Source organism: Candoia aspera, chromosome 2, assembly GCF_035149785.1.
Source record: "Candoia aspera isolate rCanAsp1 chromosome 2, rCanAsp1.hap2, whole genome shotgun sequence".
NCBI classification, from domain to species: Eukaryota; Metazoa; Chordata; class Lepidosauria; order Squamata; family Boidae; genus Candoia; species Candoia aspera.
The window spans coordinates 252,160,880-252,183,382 of record NC_086154.1 but is presented as its reverse complement, the minus strand read 5'-3'; the positions used below and the strand labels follow the sequence as shown (position 1 = coordinate 252,183,382).

The window sequence follows — 22,503 nt, the reverse complement described above, 5'->3', positions numbered from 1 at the left end:
CGATGGTACAGATAGGAAGAAATGAATTCTTTCTTTTTAGAGAAAAACATCCTTTCCAAAAGTATGAGGTCTATAAATAAAGTTTGTATGTACTGTGCCATAAAACAATGAACACCTAACTTAGATCCGAACTGCACATTTTGTTTCACTTTCTTTTCATTTATATTCCTGCTATTCTATTACACTCAAATGTGCTTTAGACAATTTTTTTTGTGTGGATGCTTGTGTGGATGCTATAATAATAATAATAATACTTTTTAAAAATGAGAACTCAGTTTCTAGCTGAGTAGATCATGATATGAGCTGTTTGAAAGATTTATCGTAAGGATTAACAAACTTAAAGTTATTTTAAAAATTGCCATTAAAAAAAAAGATGACAAGCTTTCCCAATCTTCTTCCTTGTTTCTATAAGTCTGATGATAGACTTGTAAGAGAGTGCTTTATTTATTTATATCTGATCTGTTGCTATTGTAACAGACTTATTACTGAACCTGAATTATATTGAATAAAGGTTGACCCTAACTTCAACAAAGGAAATGTATAGATTCATCCAAAATGAAGACTCTAAAAGTGTAGGAAACACCTCAATGCTTTAGCTGCCCTATTGAACAGGACAAGGATTGAATTAAGAGACACCAAGTGATTAAAAATAAAGGAGGTCATAAAGGAAATGAACCATGATCCAGAAGGCCCTAATTACCTGCATGTTTTACCAGTATGGATTATCATTTCCATTAACCTGGAATTAAACCAGAGTACGTCTGGTAGGTATGTTGCATTCATTCTGCAGTATTTGCCACTTTCCCAAAGATAGCCTCAAATATTAAGGTAACTTTGAAAACTTGATCACCAAGTTAAGTTTTGAATCAAAATCAACTGAGAATAGAAGGGAAAAGATTATGCAGCTTTTTTTAGAGTGTCCTCTGAAGTAGTCCAATTGTCAGCAAAAAAAGAAAAAAGATATTTTACATTGTTAAGCAAAAACGTCAAAATGAATATTGTAAGATGCTGACAAAAGAACAGGGTCTAGATATAGCCTCTTTCACCCAGGACACCTTGTAAATACAGCTGCTGCTTAAATTCACAAGTTACTTTAAAAGTGGATGTTCCTCTAGAAAGACACTTTAAACTCTGCTAACCAGCATCAGACAAGTTTGAATTGCAAAAGGCTTCAAGGAAGGCAAGCAGAGCCTTAAAAAATAATGAGAGAGAATGTTAAATGTGTGTACAATATGCTTTAACATAAAACTCCTAACTTTGAAAAAGACAGATGCAGTTAATAAATCCCATGCACTGAATATTTCAGATCTACGTCGGCTCTAAAACTACTTTTTTTGGCGGTGGAGATGAGAAAAGGAAGATCATTATTAGTTGTTGATGGTGCTTTGGAATTTAACAGAAGGTTATTGAATTATATGATTTACCTTTTTCTTGTCCTATTCCCCCCCAACCAAGAACTACCTCCAGTATTCTTGCTCAGACAATATTTCCCAAATGAATAAAAAAGACTTTTTCTTTTTTAGTGCGCAGAAGCATTGTAGATAGGAAGACAAAAGGCAAAAAGACTACAGAATTCAGGACACCTCCAATTATTCTGCTTTGTCGTTGTTTATTCGTTCAGTCGCTTCCGACTCTTTGTGACTTCATGGACCAGCCCATGCCAGAGCATCCTGTCAGTCGTCATGCCGTGTTATTCTGCAGTCTTGCCAAAATCCTACATGGATTTCATATATGTATATGTATGTGTGTGTGTGTGTGTCTGTGTCTAAAGTTGTGGATAAAAATAAGAATTTTATCACTGCATTACCTTTCCTTTATCATGAACATAGACGTAGACTTCAAGAAATGTTAAAAAAATAAAGGTAACTATGTATGTTCACAACAAAAACACACTCACCACCAAACACCAGAGCTGAGTAACAGACTGTATTAATACCAATCAAAATACTGCAAAAGTCTGCAAATTTTAAATTATTCATCTGATTAGGCAGTACAAAAAGCAGAGATGGAAGAAGAAACAGATGAACATTTGCAGACGAAGTGCATAAATCATTACTGAGAGCTGCAGAAAACAGATAATATCTAGTGTTTTGGGGGTGCAAGGACATTCTGCCCAGTTCTGAGGAGTCAACTATCTTTCTGATGTGAAGAGTTACAAGTTAAGGTTGCTAATAACAGTTAGTAACCCAAAAATGTCCCAACTGATGTCTCTGGGGATAAAAAAAGGAAGACCCTACAGCAAAAGTCACATTATTTCAATGAATCAATAGGATTAAAATTAGAACTAGCATTAATGGACCTCAAATTTTAACCTACTCAGCAATCTATTATACCCCTATAAAAACAGTGATATGTTTCAGACAATAACTGTAAATATGAAGCCCTTTAATTTAAGGCTCTTACAGAAATTTTAAATCATAATTAAACACCATATTGTACTAATAAAGAAGCTGTATTTCATGTATCAGAAACTTGAATTCCAACATAGTCAACTGGGTCTTGTGGGCTGAAAATAATTGACAAAAGATTCTGCAAAAGTCTGATAGTGCCAAGACACTGACTAATAATTTCAATTTTCAGCTGAACCCTGAAATACAGGAATACAGATACAACAACAAAATGTTTCAAAGACAAAGCATATGTGGGAGGGTTTTTCTAAAATTCCAACATTAGATGGCACAAGGCCACCTTCTAACCATTCCATGACATAAACTTCTTTATTATTGGCTCTCTCTTTATTACTGGCTCTCTCAGTACTATCTTTCGACTCCTTATGCAAGTAGGGAGCATGGTCCCATTATCATTCCTGAAATAAAATTCAACTGCCAGTCTTATTCAGTACACATATTGCATGTTGGAGTACTATTGTGTCCTTTATTAATGTAACAGAATATCTTGATTCAGATTTAATCCTATACATTAGTCTACAGAGATAGGATTAGGTATTCCCAGTTTAAGACTCTGCATGTAGATTCAGAAGTAAACTCTGTGAAGTCAACAGGATTTGCTGCCAGGAAAGCGTACATGGGATTTCAGCCATGAACATTCAGCAGCACACAATGAACATCTTACACAAAGCTGTGCTGAATGTATTTGTATAAATATGCAAAGTGTCTCCAAATTAATTTAATATTTCCTCTAAGGAATATTTCATGCATGATTAATTTCTTACACAGAATATCATTTCTATGTTAAAAAAAAAAGTATCCTATGTATGTATCAAATGCAATAAATATATATCTTCCTGTCTTGCTACACACACAGAAATAATTGCCTATGATTAATTTGCTACATACATCAGATCTTTAGAAACCATATTCACTAATCTATCAGATATTCCACAGAGTTTACATTGCTTTGCAACTTCAATTTCTTCCTTTTATCTGATTTCTTACAGTGTCCACCACACTGACAAAACATTTACTCAAGAACAATTCAATAAATGATCTTTAAAACCCAGACCATTGCAAATATACACACTGTTCCTGATTAAGCAATTGCAGATCTGTTATCTTGGCTTCTAGGAATGGATCTAAATAGCATCATAATATCAAACACTAAACCACAGGCCTGGGGCCACCAGGACTGTATGCTTCTCTGCAGCCTCTGCTAAGTCACAAACTTCCTGATATAAAACATAGCTTACTGTTAGTAGTAAATGTTTGATCTGCAATGCTTACAAAATGACTATGTTTATAGTAACAGATTAAAGATTAATTTTAAAACAAAACAGTTTATGAAAACCTAATATCCTACGCATGTATAAGAAAAATCAAACAATTAGTCTACAGTTTATTATTTAACTCTATTATATCCAAGAATTCATTTATTATTTAATTCATTATCCCCTTAACAATGACAATTATCTCTTCTGTTTTTAAATAAAAGACAATTCGCTGATTTTCATCAAATGTTAAAAGATTGCACTGCTGGCAGTTCTAAAATTAGATAAATATGTGTAGGCATATATGCCTATTGCAGTGTGAACATTTGTCCAATTTAACGAAGTTTGTATATTAAACTTTTCTACAAGTTGTCGGGAAGTGAGAATATGACCTTGTATAAACAACTGGTGAATCTTGAGTTAGCCTTATCTAAGGGTGTGTATGTATAAAATCCAATGGATGCCTGAGTAGTAATGTCAATACCCACAGATACAATCAACTTCCCCACTTAAAAAATTGTGGGTTTGGTAAGTGTGTCCTATTCAACTATCAGCCACATAAAGAATCTGCTGGTCATTGAGGAACAACAGATGAACCAAACAGACAACTCTGAAAAACGCTTAGCTCTTCTATTGCATTTAAAGGAAATATTACCTAAATAGATTAATGGTATTGATTAATAAACAAGTGCACAGCACACTGATACAAATTATTCACTTGGTTTCTCCCCTGAATCCAAATTATCTGTTACATGTAAGCCTGGTCCTCAAGCCAGTTGATCTGACGCAGAACTCAAAAAACTGATTCAATAACACTAATCAGGTTTAATTTTAAGAAATTTGGATCAACTAGGGGGCAGAACAGGTTTTAAGCAAATGGATTCCAAATATGCATTATTAAGCAAGTAACTCACTGACAACTTGTATAAATGTTTGAATCTGTCATTGATCACACAAGCTCACGCTAAAATGAATCAGAATGCTTGATCATACTACAAACTTTTCCATGTCTCCCCCTTTTTTTTTTTAAATAAGAGCATGGTCTTGGTCTCATAACATTTGTTTGTTTAAAAAAGGGAGGTTTCATGGCATACTGATCCCATGATAAAATAACAGTACTCGGTTTTCCTCAATTTTGGTTTAAGAGTGGGTTGCCTTTCCTCTTAACAGTTTTAGTCATTCTTTACAAGCAGATCTACAACAATTTTGTTATAAATTCAGAACATTAAAAATTTATCCAAAGCATACCACATGCCTCCTTTCAACCTAAGATAATTTTATGCCACTAATTTTGCTTATAGCCTATATTTCAGCCTCATGACCCAAAGACCTCTTAAGAAATGATAAATTTATATGTAACTGTTTTCAGAACAGGTCTGAATAGTACATTTTTTATTATTGGAATAACATTCATAAACACATCATTTTAAGTGCTACATAAAAGCAAAGTATTAATATTAATCACATTAAATACAATAATATAAACATAACTAAACTTCCAGAGTTAAAGAACTATGCTACAATGGATTCTACATTGAATAGTATGAATCAATATATTACAAAATATTTTATATGTTTACATAAATATCTCTTAATTATCAGTTATAAAACAGTTCTTATTAATTGACCTCTGCTTATAAGCAAAACTATGTTATTTTCAAGGAAAAAGAGAAACACTTCCATTCACTTACGCTCAAAATGTTATATTTTAAACTCTGGGGAGATTAAGAAGCATCAGAAAATCAAAGCATTTAACTGGTAAGTCTTGGGAAGGATGTCTCAATAAGAATGCTGTTTGGGGGGATAGTTTACATATACCTCTGGAAGACTTTAGTGCTGAAAAATGTGGCATGTAGCTCACTATCTCTTTGAGTACTATCTTCTGGGCCTCCTCACACAGTAACCAATAAATCGAAATAAGAGCATGCCTAACCTTGTTATAACAAAACGTATCTGAAAGGACTTATAGATGGGAACTAAGGTTCTTTTTATACATAACCATTACATAAGCAATGGAAGAAAAGTAGTGCATTAGGATAAATCTCAAAAAAAAAGGGCAATACAAAGAGAATATTTAAAAATAATATCATCTGCTATCTAAGAGTCAATTTAAATGATGAATGTATTTCCAACTTATGTCCTATCTGTATTTTTGGTGCAACATTATATTTAAATAGTGGAATATTATGCATAAAAGTAATTATAGCTGTAGATACAAATGAAGTCCATCTGCATATTATATCATACTTTCTACTCTTACTTTAATGAAGTGTTACTTTTACTTATGTTAATCCATGCAAGTTGCAACTGTACACAATTTACTTATGTACATGTATTGGATTATGATATTAATGTTTTAGTATGTTTTTGATTTTCTTTACATACAAGTATCTGTATCTGTCTACATACACACAAACCAAAATTTAATTTTTAAAAATTAGGTATCTTTTAAATGTACAATTACATTAGGTAATATCTTAATTGCTACATTTTCCCAGTGTTTTGAATATAAACACCCATTTTTTGCATTTTTCTATTATCTTCAAATAGACCCACTCAGATTATTTTAGAGACACTGCTCCACCTGATAATATTGGGGGAAAGCATCTATCACATCTATATTGGGATCAGTGAGATAGCTCTAAAAATCAGAACAATGGGTAGAAAGCTGTAAGAAAGGAAGAAAAATTTCTGAAAGTTGCCAGGTTTTAATTTTTTCCTTTAAATGTTTAAATTTATAATAATGTACTTAGAGCACTTGTGACAGAGTAGGATACATTTGAATAAATAAATATTTCAGGTGGTAAGTTTGAAGGAGGAAATTTTATTTAAGAACCTCTCTTTCTTAAAAACCGAAGGAACATTTTATTCTAGAAATGAATACTTTGTACAGAAAGGCATCCATTCAAAGAAAAGCAGTTTTGAAACAAGGTACTTAATTTTAAACTGAAAGGTTTTAAAAGTAAATGATATCTATTCTATGATAGGAAATGTCAATCATTATCTACTATGAATATATCTTCCTCCATTTTTTAAAAAAAATCCTGCATTAAAAAATCTATGTCAAGGCCAATGCTGAGTTAAAACTCTTCTTGCTAACATTATTCCCCTGTCCCACCCCCCATGGGAAGGTATTTCCTGTATGGGTAAATTCTATGGGAACCCAATCTTAAATGGTTCAGCCCACACATAGAATTACCACCTCTTTGTGAGAATCAGGGCCATGCTTCTAGCAAAGGTTCTCAACATGCGACACAAATTAGCATCTTCAAATAAGACAATAAAAATACCAACCAAACATCCCTGCAGGATACCAGAGAACTTTGGCAAAGATAACCTATTTTACCTTCCAGGATAAGGCTATCAACTATAAAGGAACAAACAGGAGGTCAGTTTTAGGCCCAGAGAGACGTTTTACTCAAGTGATGCGCAGTACTAGCCCAAGGTTCTAATCATACCTCCATCTGAGCTCTCCTACTTTGGATGGTGGAAAGGATGGAGATAGCTTGACATCTAGAAAGAGAATGTGGAAGGACTGGCAGTATCAGAGGAAGCATTGTGAGAGCATCTGTGCAGTCACACAATTGGAAAAGTTTGGCTTTGTTAAAAACTGCCAGTGTTTTTATTCTAAGTTCCTGCACTGAGACATCCCTAACACATTCTTGAAAACATATATGAAAGTAAATACTTGTGCAGGAGGGAAAGAAAATTGTTAAGTAGAGAGAGAAAACAAAATGAAAAATAACCTTCCTTGAAATAGCTAAAAAATTCAGCTTGCAGATGTTACTATCTCAACAGAGCCCTATCTTACCATAATTTTGCTTTAAATATTTTTGCAGATAATAAAACGCAATCATCATAATGCTGGCAATCTTTCTGAATGCTGTGGAAGTTGTCTTTTAATATCCTATAGTCACTGGCAAAGAATAATCCAACCCATGACCTACAGTATTCAGAGTAAGGATAGGCACCTAAACATTATTTACATCTTCCCCAATTCTCCCTGTTAAGGTCACAAGGCATCTGAACCATTATGGCTGGATTGTTTTAGAGCTCTCTGCTGAACACCTGCAAACATCAAACAAAAACTGCTAGTCCTTTACAGCACTGACAAAAGCCTTTCATGTGAAAAATGCGCCCTGGGAATGTCAGGCCTGTGGCTCAGGTTACATTCGTTTCTCCCTCTCTGTCTTGTAAGTTCTAAAGGTAGCAAGAAACCACATTTGGCAAATTAAAGGTTTAAAGGAAATACAGGCCTGTTTTCTTTTCATTCACACATTACATGTCACACCAGATCATTCTGTATTAAGTGAACAGATTTAAAAAATACACACGTGCAATTTGTTTATAATATTCTGTCTTATAATAAAAAATTTCAAATCAATTCTTCCGATGCTAATAGCCCTTTCATCAAATGAGAACCAATTTTAACAGACACAAAAAAGTGTCCTAAGCGGTGTAATCAAACCTCCAGAGTGTTTCTGACCCTGTACAGAAAGCAACTAGATCTGAGTTGCAACTGAATGAACCAAATTTATTTAGTAGCTATCAATGGCCCAAACTATGACATTATGGTACAGTAACGCTAAGTTTCTGCAGCAGTAAATGTGTATGTTAAAATGTCATCATAAGAGTATTTCCTAGCACTTCATAACAGAATCATCTATTGCCATATTTCAACTCACCATAACAACGCAACTATAAAGTACAGGCCTACTCTGCACAGCTCGTTTGTCAGAAAACACATTAAGAAACAATCACATCAGGAAACGTAACTTCAGGTCACAAGTCTTCCTTAGGATTTAGGGACAGATTCATAACATACTGGCTTCTACCAACTGGTCTTCCCTATTAAATGATTCATTTTTAAAGCTACTCCTTATCGATTAAAAAAAACCCTACCTACATCAAGAAAAGCATTCCATGTAATCATACAAATCTCTACAGTATTGACCCACTGTTGTTGTTACTGTACACTTAAGTGAGCTAGAACATAAAACTTTTTGTTTAGTTTGTTCTAATGGATCTCATTCATAAACTAGGAAATCAGTTCACTAAATTCAAGAGAATTAGCTTATAAGAAGATAGAACTTTGGTCTTCAGGTGACTTAAGAAAAATAGCATGGTTTTGAGATCTCTTCAGTTTAATCTTACTATTTTATTATCTTACTTTGAGCTCTTCTTTTCAGTTATTTGCATATCAAAGCAAGATGGTTGCTTGAGTATATAATAAAATGCTCATTTTTTCTTAGATTTCTAAATGGTTTCTTCATCCTTTTAAAACCGTTGATAAAATAGTCTCTTAGGAGACTAATAAGCTAAGGAAAATCCCTAAAAATGAGCATCTTGCTAATACTTTTTAGAACAGTAGTTATCTGTAGTACTGATTAAATACAAAATGATTTATCTGACACAAATACTTTATACTACTTATATAATGAAAAAATATCCAACATATACATTCTTTGAAAGACTCTACTGTATTAGAGCAATTGTTTTGTTTTAAAATAGATAACTCCCTGGTCAGATATTACATTCTAAAGAAACAGATAAGGAAAATGTATTTAGGAATCAAGATGTATGGATTCAATGAATGTTAGAAGAGTATCATGTTAGAGATTTCTTCGTTTTTAAAATTAGGAATATAACCAGACAATATCTGAAGATCCAACAAAATATAAAGTAATTGAAATGTAGTCATCAGGATATCATTCATGGAAAATGTTATAAAAACATTCAAAAGACTTTTTAAAAACCCTATTTTAAATAATTAAATATATACTAAACTGGGCATCATTTTATGTCTTCTTCATTTGAATTCTAAGTCTCGGCCTGTTAAAACCACTGGGAATTTTGCTATTGAATTTGATAGTAGGGTAATGCCGTAGACAGCAACTGATAATGAACTTGCAAAGTCTTGTCAAAATTTAACATCTGGTTCAGAGATGCTCCTTACATAGAATTTTGGTCAGTAAACAGTTATATGCAATTGCCAAAATGTTGAAAACATGCAGCTGTTTAATTGTAGATATATCAGAGACATATCCAAAGAACAACATTCAGTAATGCAGGAAACACTACGAAATGCAATTACTGAGGGAAGAACAGTTCAGATGTGTCTTTCTCACTGCTAGCATGACAGAAAATGAATTATTTTCAATCCATAAACATACTCTGTATTTGACATTCAATTATTATTATATTCAGAGGTTCCTGCATCAAAAATCAGACCCTTTCTTTGGGTCACAGAGAAAATAACCATTTGCAACAAAAATAACGCATTTTTTCAACACATATACAGAAAATAAATATTTGCATTAATATCAACAGGCTCTTTTTCCAAAACCTGTTACGATCGTCAAGAAAGACACTGTAATAGGATTTCAGCTTATGGTCAGAAGTGTTGTCCAGACAGTAGCTAATAGATGGCCAAATTATCCATTAGTAAATGCTGATTCTTAGAACAAAATGAGGATGAAAAGAAAAGAGAAAAAGAGGTTGGATACCGAAATAGAACTATAAAATGGTTATTCTTCTTTGCAAACATAAAAATAATTACTACCTTTAAGGAACTGGTTATTGCTCCTTGCATAACTGAAGGAAAGATATGTTTTAAAAGGCTTAAATCTCAAAGTAAGTCCTGCAAAATATATGTATGGAATTGTTCTTGCTGAGAAAGATACTGCACTACATTTGGCATGATGAACAATAGAATACTTCAACTGCATCTTAAGATAAGACCTTAATCCAAGCAAAAGTTCTGTTCCCCAAACTCATGCACACAGTAGATGTAGGGTTATATATATATATATATACACACACACACAACACAGACACTCTTTAAGGACACTTCAACTGAATTCCAAACAGAAATTGCACATACTTGAGCCAGTAAAGTGTCCACTTGCCAAAGAAGTTGGTCCATTCTTCCCACTGCTCACAGGAGGTGAAAACATCTAAAAGAAAACAAAGAGCAATTATTGTTGGTAAATAGGATTATTTTTTTTCCTATGTTCAAATTTCATTCAACGTTATATAAAAGCTGTCATAACGATTTATTTAAATACGAAATCTCTCCCATTTCAGCCTTTCTAACAACACAGCAGTTCCTAACAAACTATATTCCTTTTTGATTGTTAGTTTTACGCATTCCCCAAACAATATATGTGGTAGGAGGGACTCCAGAACCCCAGACACATATCAGCAAACAAAAACCTTCCTAAAAACATTCAGATTGGCAAAGGTAAGGGGAAAAAAAGTTTGTTATTGAAACCTTGGTCATAAATGAAGCTACATCCATTTCCATCCTGTTTTAGGATTTGCCTCTCATAAGTACACTCAAATGATATTAATGGAAACTTCCACCTGCCCTAAATTTTCACCTCAGCTTTTAATGTAAGAGCAATTACATTACACTCACACTCACTCTCACTCTTCCCCCCTCTCACTCTCCTGCATTTATTTCAACCCTAATTGGTTTTCATCTTCTTCTACGTGTCTAGTAGATAATACACACCTTCCCTGAGTCACAGACTACAAAAAGCAAAGGAAGAAATGAAAAAAAGAACAGTTAGCAAAGTGGGGGCTACCAAGCTGCCTCTGGCTACAGTTCCTGGCCAAACTTCTCAAAGCCATGTCTTGAAAGGGAAGTCTGAAGGACAACAGCAGACTGAAACAGCCCCCACTTGGATCTTATTTTCCCCTCCCAACAGTGGAAGTCTTTAAAGACACAAATGCATCCTATATGAAATTGACTTCTCTTGCTTCTCTCCCCCCACCCCAAACATGAATAAATAATAAAGACTTCTGACATATTGGAAGGGAGAGCAGAGGAGATTAGGATGGGGGAGATAAATGGTTGAGGGGGAGAAAAAGCCAAGGGTGAAAGGAATATTCCATTAAGCAGCTACTCAGGGTCTGGTTAATATTAGGCCTTAGAATTATGACAGTTATTAGAAGTCTATAGGTAAAATTTTGAAAATGAAAAGAAAAATTACACACATGCACACACACACACACACAGCTAGCCATCAATGGAGGGCGGGGGGGGGGGGCATCCACAGGAAAGTTGCACCTCATTCAGTGATAGCAGAGCAATCTGAGATTTCAGTGAAAAGTTTAAGCTAGACTAGTTCTGGATTTCCTTTCACTTTTCATGTGCCAAAAAATGAAACAAGGGAAGAACTAAAGGTACACTGTAAGGAACTGATTACCCATCAGTTAAATGGGATGCCAGACATTACTTTTAGAAGGCAATGCACAATGTTAAGTAATTATTATTCACAGAGAATAATGAGAAATATCCGGAATTTTTACAGAGGATGTGTGGGTTCATTTTGGGGAGGATGTCAAATGATAAGAACACATCCAAATAAATTGCAGACAATAGTCCATCTCCTTTCAGATAAGATTCTAATCAGTAAGTAATAGAGCGTGCATATTTACCATGAATTAAAAATGCTGATTAAAAATTACTCATTGTACTTAAACTCAGTTTTGCTTTGTTTTGGTTTAGTTTAACAGACTTTTTCTGTGCTTTTTTTTTTAACAGCTGTTGTTCATTTCCACCGTTGTTTCTTACCGCACTGAAATCCAGTAAATCACTGAGTTCTTTGTCCGTCCCTAAGGCAGCCATTCGCTGTTGGTGATGCATTTTAGCAAAATCACACAAACCTAGAAACATGGAAATAACCGCAATCAGAAATAACCAGTCCCGAGCCTTACAGGAAACAACAATCGGATTTTTCTTTTTTTTTCTTTTTTTCTTTTTCTTCTTTTTAACGAGAGACTAGGGAAGTGGGAAAGAGGTGGAAAAGCGGGGTGGGGGGGTGGAAGGGCAGCAGCGACAACGAGGAAGAAGTAGACAAGAAAAGGCAACACCGTAGTTCTAACGAACCGGTCTAAACTCGGTTAGCAGCTACCCTGACCCCAAAGGCAGGAGAGAGAGATCGAGAGAACTGGAACCGCGCTCTTCCGCGCATCGTTTATGCAACAGGAGGTTCAAACAGGAATTAAGAGAAGCGTAGACGGGGAACTACAGCCACCGTCCCCAACTTTATTTTTATTTCTTTTGCATGCTCCCTTCCCTTGCCGCTCAAACGACCGAACGCTTTCCGAGGATTTCATTCAAAGGCGAGCACCAAGTCCTTAGAGTAAGCCAACGCACACTCGGTCGGTACAAGGGGAGGGGGGGCAACGTAAATGGATGGGAAAGGTGTGGGGAGGGGGGGACGGGAATCCGCCTTTGATACCCAGCCGGGATATTTATTCTGATTAAAGCCTGGAGGGAGGAGAGAAAGAGTTTTCCATTGACAACCAGACACCTAATTTATGAAAGGTAACCGGGGGCTTGAAAGTAGCGAACTACTGACACGAAAAGGTATTTCAGGCCCTACTGGCAACAAAGTCACCCATTTCTTTAAAGCAAACAATTGAAAGGAGAGGAGGGGTGAAAAAGGCCACTGCTACCGGGGGCGGGGGGGGAGCAAATCCCGCGTGTTTAAATGGAGCGCCGCTGGCACTCGTCCGCGCTGTTCTCTATTAGGACCAGCCACAACTAACTCCAGCCCAAAACACATTTTTTTAAAAAGGGCACCTCCGATACCTACCGGCCGAGAGTGACGAGAAGGGGGTCCCTTTCCGACCACAGCCCCGAGCTCTGGATTTCATTGCTCGAAATTACGGCATCCACCAACCAACCGCACATACACACGCAGGGGAGAGAGAGGGAGAGGGAGAGAACAGACGAAACCTCGCTGGCGCCACGCGAAAGCTCTTCCTGAACAGGAGCGGAAAATGAGGAGGAAAGCGGGGCGAAGAAAACGCGGCGGCGGAGGAGGGAGGAAGCCCTGATTCCTAAACCAAACTCTTTTTTCTGCCTTAGGGGGAGGAAAGGGGGGGGAGGAGGGGGAAAAACACAAACAACTCCCCCCCTCCAAACACACGCACACAAACAAATCCAAATAGAAGCCGGATTGTAAGTTCAGAAAGGAAAAAGGAGAGCCCAGGAGGAGCGCGAGCCGCCCCGCTCCCTCGGTGGCAGTTTTGCCTTCCGAAGGACCCCCAACACTCACACACGCGCGCACGCCTTGCCCCCCCCCAGGAAATATATATGTACATCAACGCAATAAAGGCAAACGGGCACCTCGTTTTCTTCCATGCCCCTGCTCCTGTCGCTGGAAACCTACACGTTAGCTGCCCGGCTTCTTCCTTCCTTCTTCCCTTCCTTCCTCCCGCCTCCCTCCACGTCCCCAGTCCCCAAGCACTTTTAAGATTTATTATAAAAAATCATTCTTCCGTCGTTCCAACACAGGCGAGCCGAGGAGCGTTATTCTCCACTGCAAACGCACGTGATACACAGGTTTCTCTTCTCCGTCTCTTCCCCCGCCCCGCCCGGACACAGACCCACAACCATTGTCTGGGATACTTGTCTGAAAAAAAAAAAACCCCACCAAAATCAGTTCTTTTTGTTCGGTGCGTCTTTTGTTTCAACGGTAGTTAATGCTACGTTTTATCATCTGGAGGTGACCCTACACAGAGTATTAATGGAAACTTTTACAAAACCGAGCGTTCAGAAGCAAGTTTTCTAGAGATTATGCCAACCGCTCGCCTACTTTTCGCAAGCATGGTCTACTTCACAGACGCTGCTACAGGCCTCGCATTATTCCCCTTCCCAGCCTCCCTCCCGACACGAAAACCGGAGTGATAGTGTTTCAAACCCCCCCACCCGCATGACTGAGGCTAAATTCATTTTTTTCCCAATGGTACGGAAGGCTTTTCAGTTAATGCACACGTATTTATTCTGTTTAGGCGCTCCTGGTTAAGTGTGTGGCAACTATCACAAACAATGCAGTTCAATTCATATTGTAAGTTGTATCAAGTTAAAAATACACTGGGATCAACATTTTTTTAAAAAACCCACTCTAAGAGGAAATTTTAACTTTACCTTAAATGGAACAATGTGTTCACAATATTCCAAGGAAATATATTTTAGGGGAAGAAAAGAGAAGTCTTCTGTAAAGGTGTTTTATTATCTCGTGTGTTTGACTCTCAAAAATAGAAGTACTTTTAAATCGGACTCGGTCTTGATGCAGGAAATACTCCACAATTTTAAAAGAGATTAACACCGGATGAGGGGTTCTGCTTTGTTTTTCATTATCCACAATAAGTCAATTGCCATAAAAGTTCCCACCTAAACAAAACAAAATTAAAAACCAGCCAAAAAAAATCACAACAAATTTGTTTAAAAAGGAAAATCCAGTAACTTTCCCTCGTGTCTTTCGTTACAAACACATGCCCGCTAATAATCTATTTTAAAAAAAAATCTCTGTCGCTGAACGCTCCCCACCCCGTCTCTGTTTTTTTTTAAACAACGAGAAAAGTCTTAAACTTGCTCCAACTTTAGAAATCTCTCCTCTTTCTCATCATCACTACGGACTCCCCCACGGAGAAATTGATAGTAATACGTTTCCCTGAAAGATACATTGTAATCCATTCACATCCGGGCAATGCAGGGGTGCTTATAAAGAGGGGGGGGAAATAAGCTGCAGCTCCCGCCGCTGCACGTTGCTCGCTCCTGCTGCGTCGTCTATTACAGAAAATGACGACGAGAGGAGGGAGGGAGTGCAGGGAGCATAGAGAGGTAAACAGCCAGGCTAGAAAGTCAGCTAAGATGGAGGAAACAGAACTCTGGAAGGAGAATGTAACCAAACGTGAAGGAGGAGCAGAAGTCTGAGGTCCCCTTTCTCACGCGCACGCTCAGATCCCCACAAGCTGCAGCTCATTAAGCCCTCGCATCGCGTTATTGCAAGCCATGCAGACAAGAAAAGAGGAATAGAGGCTGTTTTCTCCAGCTTGGCTTAACATTCTTGGGGTTGGATGGTTCTTTTCTGGCTTGGGCATGGGTTGGCTTTTCCTAGCTGGATGCACTCCAGATGGGTTGGCCTTCAAAGCCAGTCAGCTGTAGCCAAAGTTGTAGGAGGACCCTATTTAAGCTGCTTCTTCCTCACAATGACACTGTGAGGAGGGTCAGACTGAGAGAGGTAAATGATTTTTTAAAAAGGCACTCATGGAGCATTATGTTTGATTAGATGTTTGACTTAGGACTTCAAACAGGTGGCAGTGACTGCAACTAAATGACCACAGCTGATCTTAAAAAAAGAAGCATAAGCAGGATCTACAAATGGACCATAGAACAATCAATTTAGAGTTCACACTCAAGGCATAAATGATGAGGCTCAAATTATCCTACTTCAGACACATTATGCAAAGACCCAACTCTCTAGAGAAGTCTCTGATGCTGGAAAAGGTGGAAGGAAAGAGAAGAAGAGGATGACCAGCAGCAAGGTGGATGGACTCCATTACAGTGGCAATGGGTGCACCATTGGAAGATCTGAAAGACGATCAGGTTAGGGACAGATTGTCATGGAGAAAATCTATCTATGGGGTCACTAAGAGTCAACATGGACTTGATGGCACATGATCATCACCAAGCAGGATCATACTTGTTAGTACTTGAACTCCCAGAAGATCCAGGGCCAAAGGCTAGACTAGGAATTAGAAAAACCGCAACTCCAGCTGGAAGAAGGGAATGATTAACCCCTTCTTATTTTTGCAAGAAAAACTAACTGGATGCATCCATGCAGCCACCAGGATTTGAGTTTCAATCAAGGGAGGCTTTCCCATCAACACTCTAACTCTTGAGTCTTGAGTGTGGCACCAAGGGCAACAGTGTGCCAACTGATGATTTGTTTTTGATTGCCACCAAGCTTCTTGCCTTCTTAATGTTATATTAAAAAATAAGAATGGAAGTCCAGCATGCTGTAAAGTAGAGTGCCAGTTTCAAGCACAACCTGTACTGTATTTTCAATAATGCTGACATGCTACATAGACTCCACAGACATTTTTAGAAAATAAAATGGTGGGTGGGTGCAGTTGAATGCTTTGCTTGCCTTCTCAAAGTGTTTTGTCAGATCCACCATGATGGCCATTTTGAGTAGTATCATCTCAAAATTCTAAATGTAGCTATTGGTCCAGAAAGATTAGGTAATTCTGTTCTTAAAACTGCATGAGATTTCCATGGGGTGGGGGGAGACAATGCTAGCATTCTGCGTACATAGTCCTTTCTGGATTAGAGCCATGTGTATAAAAAAGTGCCTTGCAAAAAAAAAAAAGGGCTGAAGGTGGGAACTACCTAGAAAAAAATTGGAGAAAGGAATCTTGGGGAGGTAAAAAGGGAATGGACAACAAAGATGCTTGGAAAATAACTATAGCAGTCAAACATAACCCCACAAAAATATTCTCAATTCCAGTCTACCCATTTCCTTGTAGTGCTACTATAGAGAATTATTGCTCTCTACCAGTTAGGATTTCTGGAAGTTGTGAAGTCCAACACATTTGGAGGCCTTAAATTGTTGGCATGCTTTGTTTGCGTCCTTGTGTCAGTTTGCACTTAGAAAATGTGTTCTGGCTACCATCCAGGTAGAATGTTTTTGCCTCCAACAATATTATCTTTAGGCCAGGATCATCTTAAAAGAACTTTCTGTGTAAGAAGGCAGATGTGCATCTTCTAAAGGGGTATTTACTAGCCGGTTTTTATAAGTTCTGGCTTTCTTTTGATGAAATGCTTGTTGGTGAATTCCAAAATCCTGATAAACAGTTATCTAGGAAACAAAGATTTCATTGGCTGGATTCTCATGTCTATGGAACTGACTGACCAAATCTTAGTCTATTGTATTGAGCAAACCTTGCTTATGTAGTTAGCTTATGCCTCTGAAGCCATAAAATTGGCTTTCAGTAAACCATGGTTAAAATAACTACAAGAATGTGTGCAATGTGAACACAGCCATAGTGTGTCATGGCTCTGGTTCTAAACCCAACGAATCAGCACTCTTGACACAGACCAGCTAAGCATCTGAAAGAGTCTTTATTGGGCAAGCAACTCGAAGCATGTTAAAGATCTGAATAACTTGGTGATTCACAAATGACAAACGCAAAAGTACGTTTGCCCCTCCATCAAAGCCTCTGGCACTCCCATAAAAGCCTCTGGTGCCCTGCTTCCTCCCCCATCTTGCACCTCCCGGTACAAATTCCCTGGCAGTGCAATTGTGCGCTTTTGGATGTCCAGGGTGCTGAAATTACATGCCTGATGGTTGGTGATTTTACACAAGCAGGTTTGCCATGTTTTGCATGTTTGCTCTTCCTTATTGCTCTTTTCTATCAATGGGCTGAGGTATGCTTTCCATTTTATGGTTGGATGGCTCCATGTGGTCCGGCGTGTTTCACGTGCCTGCCCCTTCCTGCTGGTGACTTACTTTTTTATGACAGGAGGGCCCCCTGGGGGGGTATCCTGACATCCCACTCCCCTGGAGGTTTCCCTCCCTTCTCTTTGGAGTAACACTCCCTTGCTGACTGTGCTCTCCCTTCCTCCTTTGGTTTTGCTGGAAATCTTTTTTGGGGCTCTTGTCAGGGTGGGTGCCCTTATGTCCTGACTGTCCACCCACTCACTCTGTGATTTGGGGAAGTGTCTCCATTGTCTTAAGTATTGTAGTTTCCCCCTGTGTCATCTGGAGTCCAAAATCTCTTGCACCTCAAAGTGTTCCTCCCAGTTGACCATTACTGGTGCTGGTATTTTTACCCCTGGATGCCAGTGTTCTGATTCTTTGGCTGGGTTTAACAAGCTGCAGTGGAAAACAGGATGGATTTTCCTTAGATTTTTTGGTAATTGCAATTGCACTGTTATATTGTTGATCACCTTTGTGATTGGGAAAGATCCTATGTATTTTGGTCCTAGTTTTTTGGAGGGTTGTGTGGATTTTAGGAATTTAGTTGACAAGTACACCTGCTCCCCCACTTTTAGTTGCCACTCCAGAGCTCTTTTGTGGTCAGCGTATTCCTTGTGCATGTCTTTTGCATGCTTTAACGCACTCTGTATAGCTGGCCATCCCTCTGCAATAAGTTTCACCCATCCATCTAGTGTTAGTATTTTGGACCTGCTTGTGGGCAGCTCCAGGAATGCTGCAAATTCCTGTCTGTTTACTACTTTAAATGGGGTGAACCCTGTGCTCTGATGTACAGAATTGTTGTAGGCTACTTCTGCGAAAGGGAGGAGGTCCACCCACCCTGCTGGTAATTGATGTAGCATCTAAGGTACTGTTCTAATGTCTAGTTAGGTTGTTCAGCCACTCAGTTCGTGGAAGGGTGACTGGAACTTAACCCATTTCTCTCCAATCATTTCTAGGAAAGCTCCTCCGAATTTGGAGATGAACTGGACCCCCCGATCTGTGATTATTCTCTCGGGGGTTCCATGTAGCCTGTAGATGTACTGTAGGAACATTTTGGCTAGCTGCCTGGCTGTTGGAATGCTGGCTCAGGAGACAAAGTGAACCTACTTTGAAAATAGGTCAACCTATTACCACCCAAATCACTGTCATTTTTTGGCTCTTGGGCAGGTCTACTATAAAATCCATGGATATCTGCTTCCAGGGCTGTGTGGGGTTCACTACGTTCTGCAGCAGCCCCCTAGGCTTAACCCCCACTCGCTTAGCCATTGCATAGGTCGGGCAGCTACCCAAGTATTCCTCCACATCCTTGTGAAGTGTTGGCCACCAGAACTGTCTCCTTACTAGGTGCATGGTTTTTAGAAACCCGAAGCACCTGGCTAACTTTGTGTCATGGCACCTCTCTAGTACCTTCTTCCTCATGGGGTCTGGGATGTAAAGTCTCTCTCTGCTCCACCATAATCCCTGTTCCTCTCTTAGTTGGGTTTTGTTGCTCTGCAGCCATGCGTCTGCTTTTAGTGCTTTGCGTAGTTCTTCCTGCACTCCGTCCTCTACCTTTGGGATTGGCTTGGTTTTCTGGCTTCTGGTTACCACTGCCCCTCCCCCTTTTGTCAGGTTGGAATGATTGAGCTCACCACCTCATCCCTTTGGCTGTTGTGTTGGGGTAATTGGGATAAAGCATCAGCAAGAAATATTTTTCCCCCAGACAGGTGTTTTAGAGTGAAGTTGAACTGGCTAAAGAACTGAGCCCATCCAATCTGCTTGGGATTCAGCTTTCTCAGGAGATGCAACGCCTCCAAGTTCTTGTGGTTGGTCCATGCCTCGAACAGGTGGGTCACCCCTTCCAGTAAGTGTCTCCAGTGCATCAATGCCCATTGCACCACAAACACCTCCTTCTCCCACACGTGCCAGTGGCATTCAGTGTCAGTAAACTTACAGGAAAGGTACATCCATGGCCTCAGCTTCTCTTCCCCATCTCTCTGTAGGAGGAGCCCCCCCATTGCCATGTCCGATGCGTTGACTTGCACGACTAAGGGGTTGGCAGTGTCAGGATGCCTTAGCACTGGCTCTGATGTGAATAGTGAATTTAATTGCTCATACGCTTCTTGGCACTCTGCGGCCCATTGTAGGGGCACCCTGGGTCTCCTTGCCACCTTTACCTTTCCCTTCCCTTTAATTTTCAATACGTCAGTGAGAAGCAGGGCTACCTGGGTGAAATTCAGGATAAATTGGTGATAGAAGTTGGTAAATCCAAGAAAGCTCTGGAGCTGCCTCCTGGTTCACGGTGGCTTCCAATTAACCATGTACCATACTTTCCCAGGGTCAAACTCAGTTCCCCTGCTTGAGACCCGATACCCTAGGCAGTCCAGCTGCTCCTTGTGAAATTCACATTTTGGCAGTTTAGCATACAACTGGTTCTGCAGCAGCCTTCTCAGCACTTCCCTCACCAAGCACATGTGCTCCTCCATTGTTTCTGAGTAGACCAGGATATCGTCTAAATACACGAGGACCCCCTGGTATAATAGGTCATGCAATACCTCATTAATTAAATGCATAAAGACTCCTGCTTCCCCAATCCCAAAGGGCTTTACCAAATATTGAAAAGCCCCCAGTTGGCAATTGAAAGTTGTTTTCCACTTGTCCCCCTCCCAGATTCACACTCCAAAGTATGCTTCCTTCAAGTCCATTTTAGTGAAAATCTTCCCCTTCAAGAGGTGTCCCAGCAAGTGTTTCATCAGTGGCAGGGGGTACTTATTGGACGTGCAGATGGCATTCAACCCCCAGTAGTCAGTGCACAATCTCACTGAGCCATCCTTTTTGGTTCTGAACAGAACAGGGACAGCCATTGGGGAAGTGGCTGGCTGGTTGAACCCCTGCTCCAAGTTGTTGTCAATGAATTCTCGCAGTGCCTCTGTCTCTTTGGGGGTCATGGGGTACAGTTGTGGTTTTGGTAGCACAGACTCCAGTTCTATCTCTGTGGCACAATCTATTTTCCTGTGGGGTGGGAGCTGGTTTGAGTCCCCTTCTCCAAATACTTCCTTAAAGTCCTGATATTGTTCAGGAATTAGTTTATCTTCTCCCCCTTCTCACTGGAGGTGCCACACACTGGCTTGCGTTCTGGGTGCTCCTGTGGGTTCGGTTCTTTGACTCACCTTTCTCCAAAAGCCAGGTTCCCTGCAGCCCAATCCACCTGCGGGTTCCATGCTCATAGCCATGCAAGCCCCAGCACTACTGGCTGGTCAGAGATGGGGGCCACTATGAACCGCAGGGTTTCCTCATGGTCCCCCATCGACATCCGAACCAGTTGAGTGCAGTATTTTGCTGGCCCACCCTTCATCTCTGTCCCATCGAGCTGCACAAAATTGATGGGCTTCTTCAGTTTCTTCACTTTTAATTTTAATTCAGTCACCAGCTTGGGGTGTATGAGACTCCAAGTGCACCCTGAGTCCAGAAGTCCAGTAAGACTCCTCTTGCTATTACCCTGCAGCATCTCCAGTTGCATTTCCACTAGCATCACCAGGCAGTCTCCACTTACCATCCAATCCACGCACCCTTCTCACTTAGACTGTCCTCTGGCGCAGTTTAGAACAGGCTCCTGTCATTTCCCAACTGCAAGAATTCTTCCTCTGTCATCTCTCCCTCCTCCGAGGTGGTGTCGCGAGGTTGCCCCCTTTTTCGGTGGCTGGTGCCCCCTTAGGCTTGACTACCAGGGTTTTGGGGCTGCTCTTCCCTGCTGAGGTCCCCCCAGTGTTGCGAGTTGGGGGCAGCTGGTGATGTGGTGGCCCTCCTTGCCACACTTGAAACATAGTTTCCTTCACTCTCGGTGCTCCTTCTCTTTCTCCCACATCTGGCAGGACCCCTTCCTTTCAGGTGCAGCAGCTGGGGTGGCGGGCCACCTCCCCTTCGCTTCTCCTTGCAGTTGCTTCCTAATTCGAGCTCACATATCCTCCACCTCCCCGGCCAAGCAAATCCATTCCTTCAGGGTTCTAGGGTTCCCTCTAACCAGGGACCACTCTAAAATTTCTGCTTGCAGCCCTCCCTGGAAGCACTCAATTTTTGATGACTTTGGCCAGTCTGTCATCTTGCCGGCCAGCCTCCTGAACTCTAGAAGTATTCTGGGACCAACCTGGTCTCTTGCTTAATGTTCTGGAGACTGGTTCTGGCTCTCAGCTTGGACAAGGGGTCCTCAAATCTCTCCCTCAGGTGCTCATGAATTTGTCAAAATGTTCTAGCTCCAGAGAGTTTGCATCGTGTAACTCAATCAGCCAGTCTGCCACCTCCCCTGCGAGGTAGGACAATATATATCTCACTCTGGATTTGTCCGATGGGAAGAATCCTCCACATTCTCTTCCTTACATGGGTTAGGAAGCACGCCAGCTCTTTGGGGTCCCCAGCAAATTTTATCTTCAGGTCTCTTACCCACACAGGTTCATCTGTCCTCAGTGCCTGGGTCATTGCTCTGCTCAGGATCTGGTGGTGAGGGGGGCTCGTAGTCTCCCTTCTGCCTGCTCTGCGCCTCCTGTCTGCCTCAGGGCCATCGGCTCTCTCCCCTGTCATCAT

The 22,503-nt window shown here is 39.9% G+C and overlaps 1 protein-coding gene across 7 annotated transcripts in view; it reads right to left on the bottom strand.

Annotated features, from left to right (window-relative positions):
• Positions 1–14,949, bottom strand: part of TCF4 (transcription factor 4) — a 363,342-nt gene extending 348,393 nt beyond the window's left edge. For 5 of the 7 annotated variants that reach the window (XM_063295799.1, XM_063295802.1, XM_063295800.1 and 2 more), the window contains exons 1-3: positions 13,273–13,482; positions 12,246–12,337; positions 10,548–10,620 (exon numbers count right to left, since the gene is read on the bottom strand). In XM_063295799.1, the coding sequence (XP_063151869.1) occupies positions 10,548–10,620; positions 12,246–12,337; positions 13,273–13,333 (226 nt within the window). In that variant the 5' untranslated portion in view covers positions 13,334–13,482. Of the gene's footprint in view, positions 1–10,547; positions 10,621–12,245; positions 12,338–13,272; positions 13,483–13,808; positions 13,939–14,609 lie in introns of those variants that run through there. The other 2 variants (XM_063295804.1, XM_063295805.1) reach the window with 2 other exon arrangements.
• Between the last annotated feature and the right edge of the window lie 7,554 nt (positions 14,950–22,503).